The 21,017-nt window shown below is 42.8% G+C and overlaps 1 protein-coding gene across 1 annotated transcript in view; it reads right to left on the minus strand.

The window, feature by feature from the left end:
* The window catches only part of NPHP4 (nephronophthisis 4), a 116,350-nt gene that overhangs the window by 55,590 nt on the left and 39,743 nt on the right, over nucleotides 1-21,017 (minus strand). Inside the window, exons 9-10 of the mRNA XM_012657759.1 lie at nucleotides 13,162-13,344; nucleotides 3,133-3,271 (exon numbers count right to left, since the gene is read on the minus strand). Coding sequence (XP_012513213.1) covers nucleotides 3,133-3,271; nucleotides 13,162-13,344 — 322 coding nt within the window. The remainder of the gene's footprint in view (nucleotides 1-3,132; nucleotides 3,272-13,161; nucleotides 13,345-21,017) is intronic.

Below are 21,017 nucleotides of genomic sequence, written 5' to 3' on the forward strand. Positions count from 1 at the left end.
AGAGCAAGACCAAAAATGAGCAGTTTCAAAGCTTAAGAATATTTATCAAATACAAAAATATTCAGCTCCCAATATGAGAAAATTCCCAATATCTGGAAAACCCAATAAAAAATTATCAGACATGCAAAGAGGCAGAAAAATACAACCCAAATTAGGATAAAAATCAATCAATCAGAACCGATTCAGAACTCACAGAGATATTATAATTAGCAAACAAGGATATTTAAATATTTAAAACTGTATTTCATATGTTCAAAAAGCTAGGGGGAACACCGAACATATTAAGTCAAGATCTGGAAGATATAAAATAAACCCGAATAGAACTACTAGAGATGGTAAGTACAATATCCAGGATGAAAAATACACCGAGTGTGGTTAATGGCAGATCAGACACTGCAGAGGAAAAGACGAGTGAATCTGAAGACACGGCAACACAAACTAGCTAAAATGAAGCACACGGAGAAAAAAGGATTATAAATAAAAGTGAACAGAACAGTGAGCAGTGAGACAACTCTTAGCAGCCCGATACACCTGAAATTGGGGGCCCCAAAGGAGAGGATGAGAGACGAAGACAGGAAAATATTTGAAGAAATAATGAGCAAAATTCTTGTAAATATGATGAAAACTATAAATCCAGAGATCCAAGAAGCTCAATGAGCCCCAAACAACAACAACAACAAAAAAAATAGTTAAAGAGCAATTCTGGGAGACTGGAGGTAGCAGCAGACTAGATTTTTAAGTCTCCTCCATTCCCCACATCAAAACAGACGGGCAACCAGAGAAGTAAAACTGAAGCCCACAGACAACATCCACAATTGACCCAGCCTCGAAGAAGCCCAACAGCGGAGTGATTCCCTCAGAGTTTATAACTAATTCGATTAGAAGGTCTTCAAACATAACCACCAGCTTTGTTTCCAGTGCCACAGAACTGTATCATAATTCAAACATTTGAAAATTCCTTTCCAGAAAAGGCAATTACATTTTTCCCTTAAAGCTAGCTGTACAAGTTCATTCTCTAAGGAAATTATTGAGGTATTTTTACAGACATGGGCAAACTATGCTGATGATATATTACTCCTGCCCTTTGAAGTAACTTAAAGAAAAGTTCGAGTACAGACTTTGGCCTCCGGATCCATGGATTCAACCAACCACAGACAGAAAATATTTGGGAAAAAAATGGTTGTGTCTGTACCGAACATGTATAGACCTTTTTCTTGTTGTTATTTCCTAAACAATACAGTGTAACAACTATTTACAGAGCATTTACATTTTATTAGGTATTGTAAGTAATCTAGAGATGATTTAAAGCATACAGGAAGATGGGTACAGGTTATATGCAAATATATTTCATATAAGGGACTTGGGCATCTGTGGATTTTGGTATCCTCAGGGGGTCCTGGAACCAATCCCCCGATTGATACCAAGGGATAACTATAATCATGTTTATATCTAGTTATAAGATACACTTAATTTATAATCTAGGATTCTTTCATATTTATGTTTCTTAAAGATTGATATTTGTTTTATTTTTAAAATGTTAACTATGAATATATGTCAAAGAAGGAAAGATACTAGATTTAAAGCAGGGAATGGGCTGGAAATAAACTTGACTCTTTGTTTAGCAGTTTTAAATTATGTGCCCTAGGCCTCAATGCATTCAACTTTATCAAATAAAATTGGAAATGTATTCCAAACCGACTCTGAAGGAAAATACATGCCTATCACCCCCCACTTGCAGGGGATTCTAGCAGACATCCTGGCAATACTCAAGTATACGGGGCACCGTACACTGCAGTGCCACTTACATAAGGTGGATTATTGATGTACACATCGGTGATAAACAGAAATCCTGAGGACAATCTGGTAAGCACAAAATTCAAAAACTGAAAGAACAAAACAATTAAAACCATCAAATGCACTGCCTCTATGAAAAGAAGGAAAATACTTAAAGATGTAGTTTGTCCCAAAGAAATCAACTAAGTTTTGGTACCTGAATATTTTTAGATATCTCAGAGAATCCTAAGAGACCATGAAAATGGAGGTCAGCGTATCGAGTTCTAGGCCAAAGAAATAAATGTGCTGCTCCCACTAATTGTAAAATTAAATTCAACAGGACCAGTTTCCATAACCTAGAATCTTAACTCTTAAAGAAAATCACTCCCAAGTCGCAGATTCACCAGCCCCTTTGTGCCAGGACTCAGGAGCCGCAGCGGAACAGAGAACGCCAAGTTCTCCCTGAACACCTGGCGTCACTCGCTAGAGCGAAGCCAGCAGGAGGACGGAGGCACAAGACATTCCCCAACACAGAATTATACACTGGTTCGTTCCCTATCTTTCCACATGGAACCAGCAGAAAAAAAGACTAATCACCTGTGATCTAGGCATCCGAGAACTAACTTTCAGCTGGTGAGATCTCCAGGGGCCCAGAGCCAAGGCTCAATATTGATTCAGGGCAGACTTCTGAACACCCCCTTTTCCCTCTCCCCCCCCCCACTTCACTACAGATGGAATTCTCCATCTGGACACTGGTCTAAACAAGAGGCGCTGAGGCAGGGTACTGGCCACAGAAGACGCCCAGCCAACCATGCACTAAACTGACAACCGCAGTAGCTCTTCAACCACCTACACTAAGTGGACTTGTCCCCCACAGGGCAGGCTCTCTGCCTCTGCTGGCGGCCCTTGCTGCTTGCAGCCAACTGTAACTCCCTTTCTTAAGGTCACATACTGAGATCACAGATTCACAACTCTCAGTGCTTCGGGGTGAGAAGAAAGACGGCTACACTAACAGTGCAAAACAGGGCTGGCAGTCAACCCTTAATTCTTGGACCCCACGCTTGCAGAGCACCACATGACATGCCCTTTTAGGAGTCACCGACAGAACAAGCCACAGGTGCTCAGTCAGGGAGCTGTCAAGTAACTCAGCTGACTCCTGGCTGAAGCACAGGTGACACATTGCTGGGCCACACTTTATCACCGTCCTATTCTACACCTCTGTACAAAGCACAAACCCAACTAACTGGTTTCAAGTAAAGCAATCTGTGATGATTATTGTACCGGACTAAGTATTCTTCCTCGAGAACAGATGGAAGCCATGCCGTGTGCCTGGAAAGTCAGCTCTCTGGAAACACTTACTTGAAGGAGACGTGGGTGGCTTCCTGGCGGGCTGCCGCTCAACCATGGGGCCATCGACGTGCTCGGTGGGTGTGTCCAGGTGTTCTTCTGAGCCCATCGAGAACTGGAACTGGACTGTTCCCGACTCCACCTGCTTCACCTACGACAGACCACAAGAGCAATGATGGCCACTCCCTTCATCAGCACTCTTTCGTCAGAATAATTCAACAAGAACAATACATCCGCCTTCAGACAAAACCTAGGCAAAATCAAAGATTTCCAAAGCCACGTGTTCTTAGATGATAATCAAGCAGTTTTCTGAGCAGAAAACAATGGGCTGTGGCACTAAAAACTCTGATGACCACATGATCATGAAATGACCCTGACCCAAGTAAAAATCACAGTATCTCTCAAGTTTTGCATGTGTTTTTAATTAAACTATGCAAAATTGACTTTATTATGGTATACGGTTCTGTAGGTTTTAACACGTCTAGATGCCTGTAACCAGCCCCGCCCCAACACCACAAAACGGTCCCCGCACTGCCCTCCTGGCGACACTGGCCGCTTCCCAGCACTGCAGCCTGGCTTTCTGTGAACGTCACATAAATGGAATCGTGACACATCGCTTCTGAGACTGGCTGCTTCTGTTTAACATACGCTGATGAGACTCACCCAAGTTGTGGCATATACAGCAATACTCAGTTCCTTTCATTACTGAGTAACGCTATTGTAAGCACGTACCACAGTTCATTCATCCACTCCCCCATTTAAAAACACTGGGTTGTTTTCAGCTTGGGTGATTATAAATAAAGCTGCTACTAACACTGCTGTACAGATTTCAGTGTGAACATAAGTTTTCATTTCTCCAAAGAGCAGGACTGCCAGGTCATACGACATATGCATATTTAAATTTATAAGGCACTTCCAAGCCGTAATTTATTTCTGGACTCTCTACGTGCCAATCCCTTGACCAACAGCACTCTAGATTGATTAACATAGTTTTATGGTAAGTTTCCAAATGTGTCGTATGATTCCTCCAAGTTTATTGTTCTTTTTTAAAGCTGTTTTGACTCTTCCAATTCCTTAGCCTTGTCATACAAATTTTAGCATCAGCTATATCTACCAAAAAAAAAAAAAAAAATCCTGCTGGGATTTTGATTGAAATTGCGCAAAATCTATAGATCAATTTTGGGGAGAACTGGCATCTTTACTATGTTGAGTCTTCCAACACATAATGACATTTATGTCTCTCCAGTTATACAGATCTTCTTTGATTTCACCTGAGGGTAACCCCAAGGACATCCAGCAAAAGGAAAGTTTTATAGTTTTCAGCATATAGATCCTGTACATATTTGCTAAATTTATTTCATTTAGGGGAAGGCTTTGTAAATAATTTTTTTATATTTTGCTTTCCAATTCTAGTATATAGAAATATGATTGGTTTTTTCACGTTGACCTCCTGTGTTATCCTGAAAGCTCATAAACTCATTCATTCTAGGAGGTTCTTTTTGTAGACTCCTTGGGATCTTCTACAGAGATGATCATGTTGTTTGCAAATAAGGACAATTGTATTTCTTCCTTTGAATGCGCATGTCTTTTATTTTCCTGACTTATTGCACTGGCTAGCACTTCTAGTACAATGCTGACGAGGACATTGAATGCCATGAGTGGACATCCTTCACTTGTCCCTAATCTTAGGAGGAAAGCATTCAGTTCTTTAACCAATAAGTATGATGTTAGCTAAAGGGTTTTTGTGAGTGATCGGGTTGAAAAAGTTTTCTTCTACTGCAGTTTCCTCAGAGTTTTTATCATAAACGGATGCTAACTACTGTCAAACGCTTGTTCTGCATCAACTGCTACGACCACATTGTTTTCCTCCTTTAGGCTGTTATTGCAGTGAGTTACATTTATCGATTTCCAAATAGAAAATACAATTGCATTCCTGGGACAAACCTCCACTTGGTCATAGTATGTTACTCTTTTTCCATGTTGTTGGATTCAATGTGCTAATTATCTTATTGAGTATTTTGCATCTCTGAATCCACAATTTTGTTTGAGGGATACAGGTTCGCAGTTTTCTTATTACTGTCTTTTTCGGGTTTGCTATCAATGTAACACTGGCCTCATTACATGAATTGAGAATTGTTCCCATCTCTTCTATTTTCTGGACTAGACTGTATAAAATTGGTATTATTCCCTCTTTAAATGTTTAGTAGAATTCATAGTGAACAGATCTGGATATTTGGGGTTTTTTAAAGTTTTTAAACTATGAGTTCAAATTCTCTGTCAGTTATAGACTACTCAGTTATCTACTTCATCTTGGCTGAATTTCAGAGTTTAGTATTAATTCATCCATTTCCTCTAAATCGTCAAATTTGTGCACATAGAATTGTTCATAGCATTCCCTCATTACCCTGTTAATATCTGTGTGGTTGGTACTGAAGTCCCTTCTTTCATTCCTAATAGTAGTAATTTGTGTCCTCTCTTCTTCTTTTTCAGTCTTGCTAGAGGTTCATCAATTTTATTTATCTTTTCAAAGAATCAGTTTTTTATTGCACTGGTTTTTCTCTACTTTTTTATTTTTAATCTATTGGTTTTTTGTTTTTAATTACATTGGTTTCTGCTCTTTATTACTTTCTTCTTGCTTTAGATTTATTTTGTTCTTCTTTTTCTAGTTTCTAAAGGCAGAAGATTACTGACTTAAAATCTTTTTTTCCTGTTCTAATATAAGCACTTAATTCTACAAATGTCCATCTAAGCATACTTTAGTTGCATCCCACAAATTTTGATATGTTGTATTTCCATTTTTATTACGTTCAAAATATCTTACATTTTCTCTTGAGGCTTCCTCTTGAACTTATGGATTATTTATGTATTGTTTAATTTCCAAGTGTTTGGAAATGTTCATGTTGTCTTTATTACTGATTTCTAGTTTAATTCGATTATAATCCAAGAATATAATAATTTCAATTCTTTTAAAATTATTAAAGTTTGTTTTATGACTCAAGATACTGTCTATCTTGGTGAATGTTCCATGTGCACGTGGACGGAGTGTGCACTCTGCTGCTGTGGGGTAAATGTCATTTACATCCAGTTGGGTGTTGACGATGTTCAGCTCTTCTGCGTCCTTGGTGATTTTCTACCTACACGTCAAAGTCTACTCAGAGAGGAGCGCTGAAGTCTCCAACTATTAACACAACTGTGGATTTGTCTGTTTCTCCTTTCAGTTCACTCAGGTTTTGTGTCATGTATTTTGAAGCTCTATGGTAGATGCAAACACTTTGAGGATTGTTATGTCTTTTTGGTGACTGACCCTTTTACCATAGGTACTATCTCTCTTAATTCCTGGAAATTTCCTTTGCTCTGAAGTCTACTTTGATATTAATACAGACACTTCCAGTTTTCTTTTATTTAGTGCTTGTATGGAATATTTTCCATTCTTCTACCATGCACTATTATATATGAAGTATATTCCTTAGAGAGTATATAGCTGGACTCTGTTTTACATTAAGCCTGACAATCTCTGCCCTGAAATTCATGAGCCTCCTAGGAGCAGGGCTTGCATCTATAATCCCAGCTACAAGGGAGGCTGAGGCAGAAGGACTGCTTGAGGCCAGGAGTTTGAGACCAGCCTGAGCAATATAGCAAGAACGTATCTCAAAAAAAAAAAAAAAAAAAATTGGTGTGTTCACACTATTTACATTTAATGTAATTACAGGCATACCTCAAAGATGTTGCAGACCACTGCAATAAAGCAAATATAGCAGTAAAGCAAGTCACACAAATATTTTTGGTTTCCCAGTACATTTAAAAGTTGTATTTACACTATAGTCTATAAGTGTGCAATAGCGTTGTCTAAAAAAGCAATGTGCATACCTTAATTAAAAAATAGTTTATTGCTAAAAAATGCTAACACTCATCAAAGCCTTCAGCGAGTCGTCGTCTCTCTGCTGGTGGAAAGTCATGCCTTTATGCTGATGGCTGCTGGCTCATCAGGGCAGTGGTTGCTGAAGGTTAGTGTGGATGCAACCGTTTCATAAAACAAGACAACAATGAAGTGTTCACATCTATCGACTCTTCCTTTCACATAAGTTTTCTCTGTAACATGTAGTGCTGTTTGATAGCATGTTACCCATTTTACCCACAGAACTTCTTTCAAAATTAAGAGTCAATCCTTTCAAACCCTGCCACTGCTTAATGAACACAGTTTATGTATTAAATAATATTCTAAATCCTTGCTCATCCACAAGAAGCAACTCCTTACCCACTCAAGTTTATCATGAGATTATAGCTATTCAGTCCTATCTTCAGGCTCCATTTCTAATTCTAGTTCTCGTGTTATTTTCACCACATCTGCAGTTACTTCCTCCCCACTAAAGTCTTCAACCCCTCAAAGTCATCCGTGAGGGTGGGTATCGACCTCTTCCAAATTCCTCTTAAGGTTGACATTTTGATCTCCCATGAATCACAAATGTTCCTAATGGCATCTAGAATCATTTCCAGAAGGTTTTCAGTTGACTTTGCCCAGATCCATCAGAGAAATCACTATCTATGGCAGCAACAGCCTTACGAAATGTATTAAATAGGAAGACTTGAGAGTTGAAGTTAACGCTTGATCCATGGGCTGCAGAATGGATCCTGTGTTAGAGGCATGAAAACAACATTCGTCTCCTTGGACATCGTCATCAGAATTCTTGGGTGATCAGGTGCATTGTCAATGCGCAGTATTATTTTGAAAAAAAATCTTTCTTTCTGTGTGGTAGGTCTCAACAGTGGCCTCAAAATATTCACTAAACCATGCTGTAAACAGATGTGCTATCACCCAGACTTTGTTGTTCCATTTGCTAGAGCACAGGCAGAGGAGATTTAGCATAAACCTTAAGGGCCCTAGGATTTTTATATAGTAAATGAGCACTGGCTTCAACTTAAAGTCACAGCTGCATTAGTCCCTAACAAGACAGTCAGCTTTGAAGCCAGGCATTGACTTCTCCTCTCTAGCTATGAAAGCCCTAGATGGCATCATCTTCTAGTAGAAGACTGTTTCATCTACATGGAAAATCTGTTGTTTAGTGTAGCCACTTTCATCAGTGATCTTAGCTAGATCTTCTGGATGCCTTGCTGTAGCTTCTTCATCAGCTTGTTGCTTCACCATGCACTTTTGTTAGGGAGACGACTTCTTTCCTTAAACCTCATGAACCAACCTCTGCTAGCTTCAAACTTTTCCTCTGCAGATTCCTCAACTCTCTCAGCCTTCATAGAACTAGAGAGAATTAGGGCCTTGCTCTGGATTAAGCTTTGGCTTAAGAAATGTTGTGGCTGGTTTGATCTTCTATCCAGACCACTAAAAATTTCTCCACCTCAGCAATAAGTCTGTTTCACTTTCTTATCATTCATGTGTTCACTGGAGTAGCACTTTTAATTTCCTTCAAGAACTTTTCCTCTGCATTCATAACTTGGCTAACTGTTTGGCTTTCAGCCTATCTTGGCTTTCAACATGCCTTCCTCACTAAGTTTAATCATTTCTAGCTTTTGATTTAAAGTGACAGACATGCGACTCTTCCTTTCACTTGAACACTTAGTGGCCACTCTAGGTTAGTTGGCCTAATTGGGGCAGGGAGGCCTAAGGAGAGGGGAGAGGGAGAGAGAAAGGCCAGCTGGTGGAGCAGTCCGAGAATACACACTGATGAAGTTTACTGTCTCATATGGGCATAGTTCATCGTGCCCCAAAACAAGTACAATGATAACATCAAAAATCACTGATCACAGATCGCCATAAGAGATATAATAATAATGAAAAGTTTTAAGTATTGCAGGAATTGCCAAAACATGACACAGGGACATGAAGTGAGTACATGTCATTGGGAAAATGGTACTGACAGACTTTCTGGATGCAGGGTTGCCACACGCCTTCAATTTCAAAAAACATAGTAACTGCATAGCACAATAAAATAAACCCTGTATTTGTTCTTTCTGGGTTTTTGTTCTTATTTCCCCTTTCCTGCCTTCTTTTGAATTATTTCATTTTATCTACAGTTTTTAATTATCTCTTTGCATCTTATTTTTAGTGACTACTCTTAGGATTTAAAATATAAACACCTAACTTTTCACGGTCTACTCAGAATCGGCATCCTACGACCTCGTGTAGAATGTAGAAACCTGTCCCCAGCTGGTCCCTCCACCCTGCCTCCTGCCTGTTAGAGTTGTCTGTTACATCTACGTACCTTTAAAATCTCATCAGGCATTATTAGCATTTTTGCTTCAACCATTCAATATATTTTGAAGAACATAAGAAGAATACTCTATTATATTTATAATTAACGTTGTTCTTTCTTCATTCCTGATGTTCCAAATATCTATCTGGTATCATTTCCCTTCTATATGAAGAAATTCTTTTAGCAATTCTTCTAGAAAATATCGCTGACAACGAATTCTATTAATTTTAGCTCATCTGAGAATGTCTTTATTTCCCACCTTTGTTGCTGTATGATTCTTGCTGGACACAGAGTTGGTGTCCCGGGGTCTCTATGTGCACTTTTAAAGTGTTGTTCCTTCTTCCTTCTGGCCTCCAGCTTCTGACAAGGAATCTGCAGTCTCCTGAAATACTGTTTCTCTGTAAGTAACACGCCATTTTTCTACGGTTGTTTTCAAGATTTTGTTTCTTTATCTTTAGTTTTCAGCAGTTTGCCTATGATGTGTCTCAGTGTGTTTCTCTGCATTTTTCCCTGGAGTTCACTGAACTTTGCAGATCTGTAGGTTTATGTCTTTTGCCAAATTGGGGAAGTTTTCAGCCATTTTTTCTTCAAATATTTTTTTCTACACCCTACTCTTTCTCCTCTAGTGGGATTCTGATGACACAGGTGTCAGCCTTTTTGGTATGGTCCTACAGGTCAACACTGAGGCTTTATCTACTGCCTTCTAATCATTTTTGTCTCTGTCCTTCAGGTTGAATTTCTATTGATTTATCTTCAAGATCACTGACACTTTTGTCATCTCCATTCTGCTTTTAGGCCATCTAGTGATTTTTTATTTAGGTTATTTTATTTTTCAATTCTAAAATTTTCATTTGATTCTTCTTTTTATCTTCCATGTCTTTACTGAAACATTCCACCTTTCCATTTATCTCCAGAGTGTGTGTTCTTATTTACCACAGCACTTTTATAATGGCTGCTTTAAATACTTTGAAAATTCCGACATTTGTGTCATCTCTGTGTTGGTGTCTGTTATAAGTCTTTTCCCCTAACAAGTTGAGATTTTCCAGGTTCTTTCCATGTCAATTATTTTTAGATTGTTTCCTGGATATTGTGAATATTACATTATGAGACTCCGAGTCTCATTTAAATCCTATGAAGAATGTTGATATTTTTGTTTAGGTAGAATCAACCCAGCGGGTTCAGGACACGGTTTCCAACCAGCCTGCTGTGGGCTGTGGTTTCAATGTTGGTTCCACTCTCAAAGCCTGCGCAGAGTGCTCTTCAGATCTCCCCTGCACCGCTCCAGCCAGCGGGCAACTCTGGGCCTGGGCCGCGCAGTCTCTTCCACAGTTCAGTACCCAAAGTCTTTGGTGTGCCCAAGAGTCAGACCCACACGTGTGTAGCAAACCCAGTGTTCTGTTAACAACTTACAGTGCCACTTCCCAAGCCCCTACCTCGGTGATCTCTCTAGTACCTTCCAGTTCCCTGGAGACCGCTTCCCAATTCTCCGACCAGCCCCGCGGTCTTGCACACTCCCTGCAACTGTGCCTGGACCCAGGCCGAGCAGTGGAGACGGAGTGTGTTAAAAAAGGGCAGGAGTGTACGAAAGAGCCGAAGCTCTCATCCGTCATTACGGGAAGTCAGTGTGCAATGTCTAAATGGACAAACTAAGAAACAGAAGTAGAAGCATAGTATTTTAAAAACAAAGGTAAATACCATAAGTCACAGTTAAAAGTGGCTGCCTTTGATTTTTTTTAAAAGAGACTATTATTTCCTCTAGGGAAAAAGACAGGACTTAAGAAAGAAAACACAATCATGATATACTACATTTTACAGTAAATAACAGTGAAATAATCATAACAACATAAACCACAAAATCGAGCCAAAAATTATGGGATTTTTATAATATTTATATTTTTCTTTGATTGACAGCTATCATTTCTACTCAACTGTCAGTCCCCTGGGGTCAGGGATGTCCATCTGGGAGCATACGTAGGATCTCAATAAAAATTCACTGAACAAACGACTGACCGAGATGAAGGGTTAGCTGGCACAGGGGTAGGGACGAGGCACACCTGGATTTCCATCCACCCAGACTGCACAGGCGCTGGCATCAGCAAGCAGGAAAGGCAGGCAGGAGCAGAGGCGGGCCTTCGCAGTGCGGGACAGCGAATCAAGCTCGTGGCCAGTGTTAGTTCACTGTTTTAGGTCGTTATACCTGCTTGGAGCGATGGTCTCAACCAGGGGCAATTCTGCCCCCTGGGAAACATGTGTCAATGTCTGTGGACATTTTGGGCTGTCACAATTGGGGGATGCTACTGGCATCTAGTGAGTAGAGGCTGGGGATGCTGCTAAACATCCCCCCATGCACAGGAGAGACCCCACACCAAGAACTATCTGGCCCAAAATGTCAACAGTGCCGAGGTTGAAAAATTCTGATTTAGAAAGGATACTCCTTGTGAAAAACGGCAACATTTGATACATCTGTGTCTTAAGATGGGCAAACCTTCAAAACACTCACGTCCCAATATAGTTTACACACTTGAAAAGTGAAGGCAATGTAGCGGCACGATAAGCCTAAAAGTAAGTAGCATGAATACTTATTTACACACCTGCCCAGACTGGGGCGGGGGAGGCAGGAGCGGGAGAGGAGAGGAGCAGAGAGAATAGTGATGGCTTCAGGACTTCTAATGGCAATTTTATAATAAGGGCTCAAACCAGACCATGTGGGAATGCAGCGAAACACGGTCCCATAATGAGAGACATTCCTTATAATATGAAAGCTGTGCTGTCAGCTGTTCCCTCACTCAGGTCCCCAAAGCATTATCCAAATCATAAATAACAGCACTGAACATAATATTTGTTGCTAGCGTCAGCACATGGGTGACATGCTGAAATAACAGGTACAGTCCTTTTACCTTAGAAAAATGAGACAACTGAGTACTCCAAGGCTCCTATTTGCACGCTGAAACGGGCGCATTTTAGGAACGTGAGTAGAAGATGCAAGAGCACACCCCACAGAAACCCTGCTCCAGACATCGGCCAGCCCATGGCCATACCGCGTCACTACTAACGATTCCCCAAGGCCACCAGTGGGGCCAGGGAAGCCAGGGAATAAGACCCTTCACCCATACACTTCAACCTACCCTGCTTTTATTTGCTTTCTACATTGGGGTTCAAAGAACCTTTCATTTCAGAATGGTTTTTTAAACATCTGAGAATCTCTGCTGGGGACCTACCCCTTTGTACATAGCCAAGGCCCAGCAGGAGTTAGGGACAAGTCACAAAGACAAGCCAGGCTGGAAGCCAGACTACCCGGTTCCTACCATGGCACTCGGCCTGTTAGAGAACCTTCTGGCAAAGACCACCTGAGGCCCAACCTATGGTGAATTGTGTAAGTATTTCGTTATATATTACAATGTAATAATAATAAAAATAAAGCACACAAGAAATGTAATGTGCTTGAACCATCCCGAAACCATCATCCCACCCCCCTCACCACCACCCCCAGTCTGTGGTGCCAAAAAGGTTGGGGACCGCTGCGGGTGCACCTAACACACACAGCATATTAGTGGCTCTTGTTGCAAAGTGTGCATAAGTCAGTCACAGGTCCACCAAGTCACCCCAAGAGATTAGCATGTGAACAGCAATGTTACAGGTCCCACAGTAAAACTGGCCTCATCGAGTTCACACGTGACCGTGACTCGGAGTTCATACTCATTTAAGGGCACCTCCATGACATGAAAAACTTCTGTTCGTGAAACATCTGCAAACATACTGTCAACCCCTTCTTCGGAAAATGAACTTGCTACAAGCTCACCAGAGAAGAATCACACATAAAAAGTACCTAATAATTTACCTCTTCGGAGCTCATGCTGGCTGAGGGTACCTTATAGACCAGACAGTGTGAGGGGTTGGGCTGGAGCCCGCCCCGGAGAGGCAAGGCCACCCTCCCAGAACTGGCTTCCAGCGAGGGGTTCCAAACAGCCCAGCGCACCATGTACATATACGCCAAGTTGGACAGAGAGGTGACCGAAGCTGCCTAGAATCAAAACAAAACACACGGGTGTGTGAGTTATCACAAAAGTCACCTGGGCAAGGGAAATCAAAAGCGCTTTCACATGTTAAATTTAACTAGAGCTCAGTGTAGCAAGGTCAGGGATCATCAGTTTCATTTTACGGAAGAAGAAACTGAGGCAGAAGGAGGTCATGCATCCACGGTGCAGACAGAGCAGGTGCCAACAGCCTCCCATCATGAGACCCCAGCAACCTAACCAGGACCCCTTCCTCCCCACGCGAGTCTCCTTTTTCCTGGCTCAAGGCAACACTAGCTTCCCCCTTAAAGATCAATACCGTTTTTATGACTCTCTCGTTCCCACAAGGATCTTTCGGCAGGTTTGCAATCACTCTGTACCTTGCCAACACCTACTCAAACCCACCAGCAAAATGCTAGAACAGCACTCTGAATTACTGATAAGAAACTTTGTAAATTAATAAAGAATGCACATGTATATTCAATTTAGGGTTATTAGCATGTATTTTCTTCAGCAAAGTTTCAGCTTAATATATATTTATATGTATATAACTTATATGAAATTTGGAAATCAATCAAGTCAAATTGCAGGCGTTGTTCCTTCTTTCTCTTTCTCTATGGCTGGCCAAATGGAAGGAATGAGGACACTAAGAAAACCCTTGGGTTAGCAACCACATTTAAAGAAAGTCATTTTCACAAATACGGTTTCAGAGCTTGACTCAGCAAAGAGTTGCAAAATTACCACTTTCATCCATTTATTTAAAAAGAAAGTAAGAATAAAACTAAACTCTGGGTGTTTGCCAGGTACCAAAATCCCGCTCAGCCTGGGCAACGAGGCTTTGCTTTACCACCCCGCGGAGGAGGACCACAGAGACGACCAGCACTGAGCCCAGGCCCTGCTGGTGGATCAGCAGGAAGGCCGCTACTCAGCCAGACGCACTGGGATACAGGGCACACTGGGTCAGACTGGGAGCCCAGGGCAGAGCTCTTTCACTCCCCAGAGCACGGCTGCACCGACTGAGTCACGCAGAGCTCTGTCTCACCCTGCGGACTGGGACAGCTCAGAGGAAGGGGCAGCAGCCAGCCGCTTCCACCTGGGACTCCCAGCCTCAGCAGCCACGTGCAGAGGAAAAACGACCCCAAAACAGTGGGGGAAATGGAATGTGAGCACAGTAGTCCACTCCCTAGTGCTTTCTTCCTGGGCAACAGCGACAGTGGCACCTGCGGGAATGAGGAAGGCAGAAGAACAGGTGGCTCCTCGCTGTCCCTGGGCACCAGGCTTAGGGCTCCTGGGCTCTGCTAAGGGAGCCACGGGCATCCCTCTTAATGAACCCAGGCAGCCGTCACTACCGCAGCCATACTCACAGGGAGCGGGGCGGCCTGGAAGGAGGGGGTGTCCCGCTCTTGGCGAGGAACGGAAGCCCCATGCCCTGCCTGGGATGTGTGTAGAGAGCATCATCCACAGGAGACACATGTGGGGATTTGAGCTGCGTCGGGAGCCAAGGAGGACAGCAGGGTTCCAGCAGTGGTGGCCAGGGTCCCGACGGACCTTGCTGATTTGGCTGGACACGCCAACGGGGAGCAGCTGCGCCACTGTCACTGCCCAGACAAGACTGCACTCAGTCCCGGGCAGATGTACACGCAGCCTCTGGCTGGAGTCCGACACAGACGGCCCCGTGGTCTGCTGGGCTCAGCCACAGCCAAGTTCACGCACAAGCAGATCTGAACACAGAAAAGAAAACGGCATTTGTTTCATCCAAGTCGGCCTCTTCCAGACTGTTCCTGCCAGATGATATCCCATCCTGTTATGTCCTTTATATCCATGTGGGGAAAATCTAGAACCAGCATCTAGTTTTGAATTAATCTCTCTTCATATTGTAACTGGACCTCAAACCATCCATTGCAGCAGCGCCCTTGACTGCAGCCAAATTCTTAATCACAGGTCAGGACACTGCCACATTCTCGCCCCTGTCACAGGCGTGAGTGGGAATTTGGGTCCCTGGCAATTCAATGAGAAAAGACCCACATCCTGGAAGTACATGCAAATGAGAAACGGAAGCATATGCCTCTGCGCCCCACTTTCAGTGTTTGTCAAACACAAATGTATCTGCCTCTCCCCACCCAGCTGGCTGGATGACAGATTTTAAAACAGTATTGAGTGCCTACAGTATATCAATGAAGAAGTGATTAAAAATCCACTGCTTTTTAAAAATAAATTGCTATAGGTTGGTCTGATGGCAGTGGGCTATCAGAACTTACTAACATTAGTATCACTCAAGTTGGTATACAACCCCCTACTGCTAAATTTGACTGGCTTAAAATAAATAAAAGTATTATAAATATATTAGGAAAACCAGTCACTAAAAAATCTGTAAGGGCTCAACAATGTCTAGACTACTTTAATAAATAGTTATCACCTGCAAAATACAAAAATTTATTATTACAGGATCAAAAATGAGATATGTATCCAAGCTTTAATGCTATTTGTGTCACTCCTTCTAGTTTAATTTTTCAAATTGGGTGATTTCAATATCGAGTTTTCCATTTTCGTAGTTCTTTTTGGTTTTTTTTGGTGCTCAATCAATACAAATCTCTTCTGTGTAAAGAATGTGTCAGTTACACAAACAGCCATTTTGACTCACTTTTGTCCTGAACAGCTCTAACAAAAAAGATGGTAAGTTATTGATTCCTCTTGCTGAGACCTCAGAGGGATGCTCGGGGCCTGGTGGCAATCCAATTGCCATGCATTTGTCTGCACCTTCTCACAACTAGCCCACCGTGCAGCCTGTGGACAAGAACCTCCCTGGTTCTCGCTGACTGGGTCCAAGAAGGTCACAGGCACCCAAGCACATGAGCAGAGCAAGAATAATGACTTAATGGGCTCCTACGATCAGTGAATTCTAGTGGCTGAGATTAGATGAGCTACTTTTTAATTTCTTATCCTGCTAAACTTGGATTTCAATTCATGCAAACTGAAAAGAGGAAAAAAAAAACACACTCAAGTGTTCCCATTTAGACTTTTAACTATAATAGCAAATGATATACAAAAGACCAAATGAATACACTTGGATTTGGAGCCAGGCTTTGTGGTGGAACAGAAGTGCTATGCCAGCATTCACCAGGCAAAGCCACAAATCAGAAAACAGACGCTTGACCTTCGGCAATGCTGCAATCCAGAGTCCCTGTGGTGGGCTGAATGGTGTCCTCCAAAAAGATGTGCCTCCAGCCTAATCCCTGGAACCTGTGACTGACTTTTTTGAAACAAGGGTGTTTGCATCCTTGATTACCCAGGTTGGCCCTAAATCCTATGGCAAGTATCCTTATAAAAGCAGGACAGAGAGAGGTTTGAGACAGAGGGAGACACAGAGAAGACAGCCATGTGACAACCAGGCAGAGAATGCAGTGATGTGGCCACAGGCCAAAGACTGCTGGGAGCCACCAAAACCTGCAAGGGGTCAGGAGGCTCCTCCCCAGAGCCTCTGGAGGAACTGGGCCCTGCTGACATCAGGCTTTTGGCCCAGGCAGAACGGATTTTGGACCTATGGCCTCCAGAATTGTGAGAGAATAAGTTCGTGCTGGTTTAAACTAACAAGTTTGTGATACTTTGTTACAGTGGCCACAAGAAACTCATATAGTCCCCTGATGGCTTCTGCCCTCAGATTAACACGAACTCAGAGAAACATTACAGCTTCATGTTATTTCATGAACTTTATTTTCTTCAGGTTTTCAGGGATACTTTTTCACTCCTGCCTGAGTCACCATGCCACTGACCCTGGGCACCGTTCTGCTGGGACCCTCAAGCCCCAGGGACTGAGAACACACAGCAGAGGTGACAGTGGCGTCTGTCTGGGCAGTGCGAGGAGGTCCCACCCAAGCAGCACGAGCGTGCTCCACTGCCCCGAGGCCATTTCCAAGGACGGAGCTGGGCCCATGGGACCGAAGTCTTGATGGAGGTGGCCATATTTGGGCACTTGACAGAACAAAAATTTTAAAAAGACAAACTGTTGTGTCAAAACTCTCTGAAAGTTCCCACTACCACACAAATCACAGAGGAAAGAAGGAGGGGTGGCTTAACGAAACGAAAAAAGAGAAATTTGGTAATTATGACACAGACGAAGGAGGGGACAGGGCACAAGATAACTGTGGAGAGAGAGCTCAGACCCAGGCTGGGAACAAGCACGTCGCACATCCACACGGTCTAGGAGCCACGGGGACAGGCAGGACTGGCTCCGCCAAAGGCACCGCCCTGTGCACATTAGCTCATGTAACCCCCAGAACGGCCCTGTGAGATGACAACCAGGCAGGAGCAGGAAACAACAGCGCCATCAGCCACACACAGGAGGTGGCCTGAGGCCCAACCCAGGTGGCCTAAACCAAGGAACACCTGGGGAGCTGCAGCCAGGCGTCCGACCACTGCTCAATGAGCTGGGCACACGGGCAGCTGACAGTTCCTGCAACTCAGAGCTCAGACAGCCGGCCAAGAGCAAGGCTTTCTTCAGATGACTTGGTTTCTGGCATTCTCCTTGAAGGACACTGGGTTCTTGGCTCCTGAGGTGAACTTCACAAGGCCTGAGAGACGTACCCTCCCCACCCACCGAGGTGAAGAGCTCAGAGGGCAAAAGGCAGCCTCCCAGCGTCCCACCTCCCTTCCCTGCTGCGGAGGAAGGACCAGGCCCAGGGACCACCACACTAGGCAAAGCCACTGCTAGTTCCCCAGTAGAAGTTCACAAAGCAGGTATCATCAGCCTGAAGTTATTCGTTCCATAAAATACATCAATTATATGCCAAAACCTTGCCCAAATTAGATGAACAGAAAACTCAGCAGCTGCTGTAGGCTAATTTCCTTCATACACATTCATGGTGGAGAAGCAAACCTAACAACATATAATTAAAGTCATTTAATCTGCCCATATATGGCACAGTACATGCAGTGTCATTTAAAAGTACAGTAATCATTTAATAGGCAATATTTTCATTCCATTCTCCTGAGTAATTTTTTTTTCTGAGTAATTATTTTTAAACATATACATGAACAGTGAAAAAACTAGGGTTTGGTTTTAAACAAAGTTCTATGGCCTAGTATAACTCCTCCTATCGGCTAACGGGTTCACAAAACTTTGGCCCTCTTTGCAAAACAAGTGTCAACTTGACACGGATTAAAAAGCAGCAACAGGGAAACCGTTATGAGTTTGGAGCTGTGACCCGTGCAGGGAACAGGTATGCGGCTACCACCTTCTGGAGACCGTGTTTGGGGCCCAGGCCATGCATGTGGCACTGCAGAGCCTCAGCTTTTGCTTCCTCTGGAGAACCTGCCCCTGCAGGTTATACTTCCCTCCCCACTCTCCAGTGGGTCTTAAAAACCAACAGCCTAGGGCGGGCGCGGTGGCTCACACCTGTAATCCTAGCACTCTGGGAGGCCGAGGAGGGTGGATTGTTTGAGCTCAGGAGTTCGAAACCAGCCTGAGCAAGAGCAAGACCCCGTCTCTACTAAAAATACAAAGAAATTAATCGGACAACTAAAAATACATAGAAAAAATTAGCCGGGCATGGTGGCACATGCCTGTAGTCCCAGCTACTCGGGAGGCTGAGGCAGGAGGATCGCTTGAGCCCAGGAGTCTGAGGTTGCTGTGAGCTAGGCTGACGCCACGGCACTCTAGCCCGGGCAACACAGTGAGACTCTGTCTCAAAAAAAAAAAAAAACCAGTGGCCCCTGGGCTCATGTTTGGGGCCCAGCATCGGTCCCATGGGCATTGTCCTCCACCCCCCAACCTTGGCCACATAGTAGAGCAATAGGAAACTCCATCCCCCACATCCAGTGATTACTCCCTAGAAGGGATTCACGTAAGGCTGGCCCCAGACCTTTTGTGAGATGGTATTTCTATGACCTGGGATTCTAGAGACCTTGGGAGCAGGAAGCTCTCTTTTATTAAAGGCCGAACAGTGAGACTGGAGGACAACAGAGAGTAAGGCAGAGCTAGCAGAGGAAATGCAGGAGGGATGGAGAAGAGCTTCCTGCCCTGCGACAGGCAGAGCTCATGGAAAGGACTCAAAAGGCACCAAACATGCAAGAAAAAGTTGACCAACTGGACTAAAGATCAGAACCTCTGCTCATCAAAGACAGTGTTACCACCAACGGTGCTATGGTTTGCTTATGTCACCCCACCCACCCAAAAAGCATATTTTGGAAATCCAAATGCAACAGGGTGAGGAGGTCGGGCCTGACAGGAGGACATTAGGCCATGAGGGCTCTGCCCTCATGAAATGATGAAATGTCATTAGCGCAGCAAGAATCACCGGATGCCAGCGCCTTGGTCTTAGACTTCCCACCCTCCAGAACGCTGAGCCAGTGAACTTCTGCTCGTGACAAACTGCCCGGTCTGGTGCTGCTCCAGCAGCAGGAAACAGACCGAGACAGGGCAGCCGGGTAAAAGGGACGTGAGACCTGCCTGCTTTATTCCTTATACCTGCATCTGCGACGACAACTACCTCAAAATACAAAGTCTAATTTAAAGACAGCATGTGGCATATGCGAGCTATATGAAGTGCTGATAAAACTTTAGAAATAATAATGACTTTCCACAAAAATAAAACAAAAACATAATACTAAGTTAGACAATGTAATAGAAAAAAATCCCATTTATAATAGCAGCACAAAAACTTAAATGCCTGTGAATAAATTTAATAAGAACTGTTCAAAATCTACATTAAAAAACTATTTTTAAAATCACGCCTGAAAGACAAAAATAGACTAGAACAAATGGAAATACATCCCTTATTCTTGGTTAGGACATCTCAACAGAATGTTAAGAATTCAGATATAATTTCTCACGAAATTCATTTATAAATTTACTGCAATCCCAATAAAAAATGCCAATTAACATGGTTACAGAGCTAGACCTCTCGATACTAAAGTTCATCTAGAAAAATAAACATGCAAAAAGAGCTAGAAAACCAAAGCAAGGAACAGGAAGAGCCAGGAGTCTGAACTTGCCCTAGGAAATGCTAAAACACAAAACAGGGCCTCCAAAATTAAAGCGGTATGGCCCCGGCACATGAATAAACGTCCAGAAACAGACACAGCTCTATGCAAGATGGAGCATGTGATAAACACAGACCCCAAATCACTGTGGCAAAGGACTCTGAACAAGCGGTAGTGGGACCAGAGGGCCATTGGAAAAAGATAAAACCAGATCCATCCCTCACACCACAAACAAGAGATCTAAACATAAAAAAGAAAACGCTACAAGTACTAGGAGAAAGCATGGGTGAATTCCTCCATAAGCAGAGAATGAGGAAAGGCTTTTCACCCATGACTCAAAATCCAGATGTAATGAAAGAAGAGACTGATAAATTTCACTACATTAAAAAATGTTTTAATGTTTACATGGCCAAAAAGGGAAGAAAACAAAAAGACAAATGACAAAACTAGAAGATAATATCTGCGATATACATCACAGATAAAGAGCAAATATCCTTAACAAAGAACTTTGAACATCTGATGAAAAAAGGAAAAACTCTATAAGAAAAATGAGCAGAAGTAGTAAATAGACAACTCATAAACATAAGAAAACATGTTCAACTTCACTCATAATCAGAGAAATACAAATTAAAACTACACTGTGATTCCATTCTCACCCAGCAGACTGGCAGAATTCAAAATCTTGAGGATGTCCCCTAAGGTG

Source organism: Propithecus coquereli, unplaced genomic scaffold (assembly GCF_000956105.1).
Source record: "Propithecus coquereli isolate 6110/MARCELLA unplaced genomic scaffold, Pcoq_1.0 Scaffold1152, whole genome shotgun sequence".
NCBI lineage: Eukaryota > Metazoa > Chordata > Mammalia > Primates > Indriidae > Propithecus > Propithecus coquereli.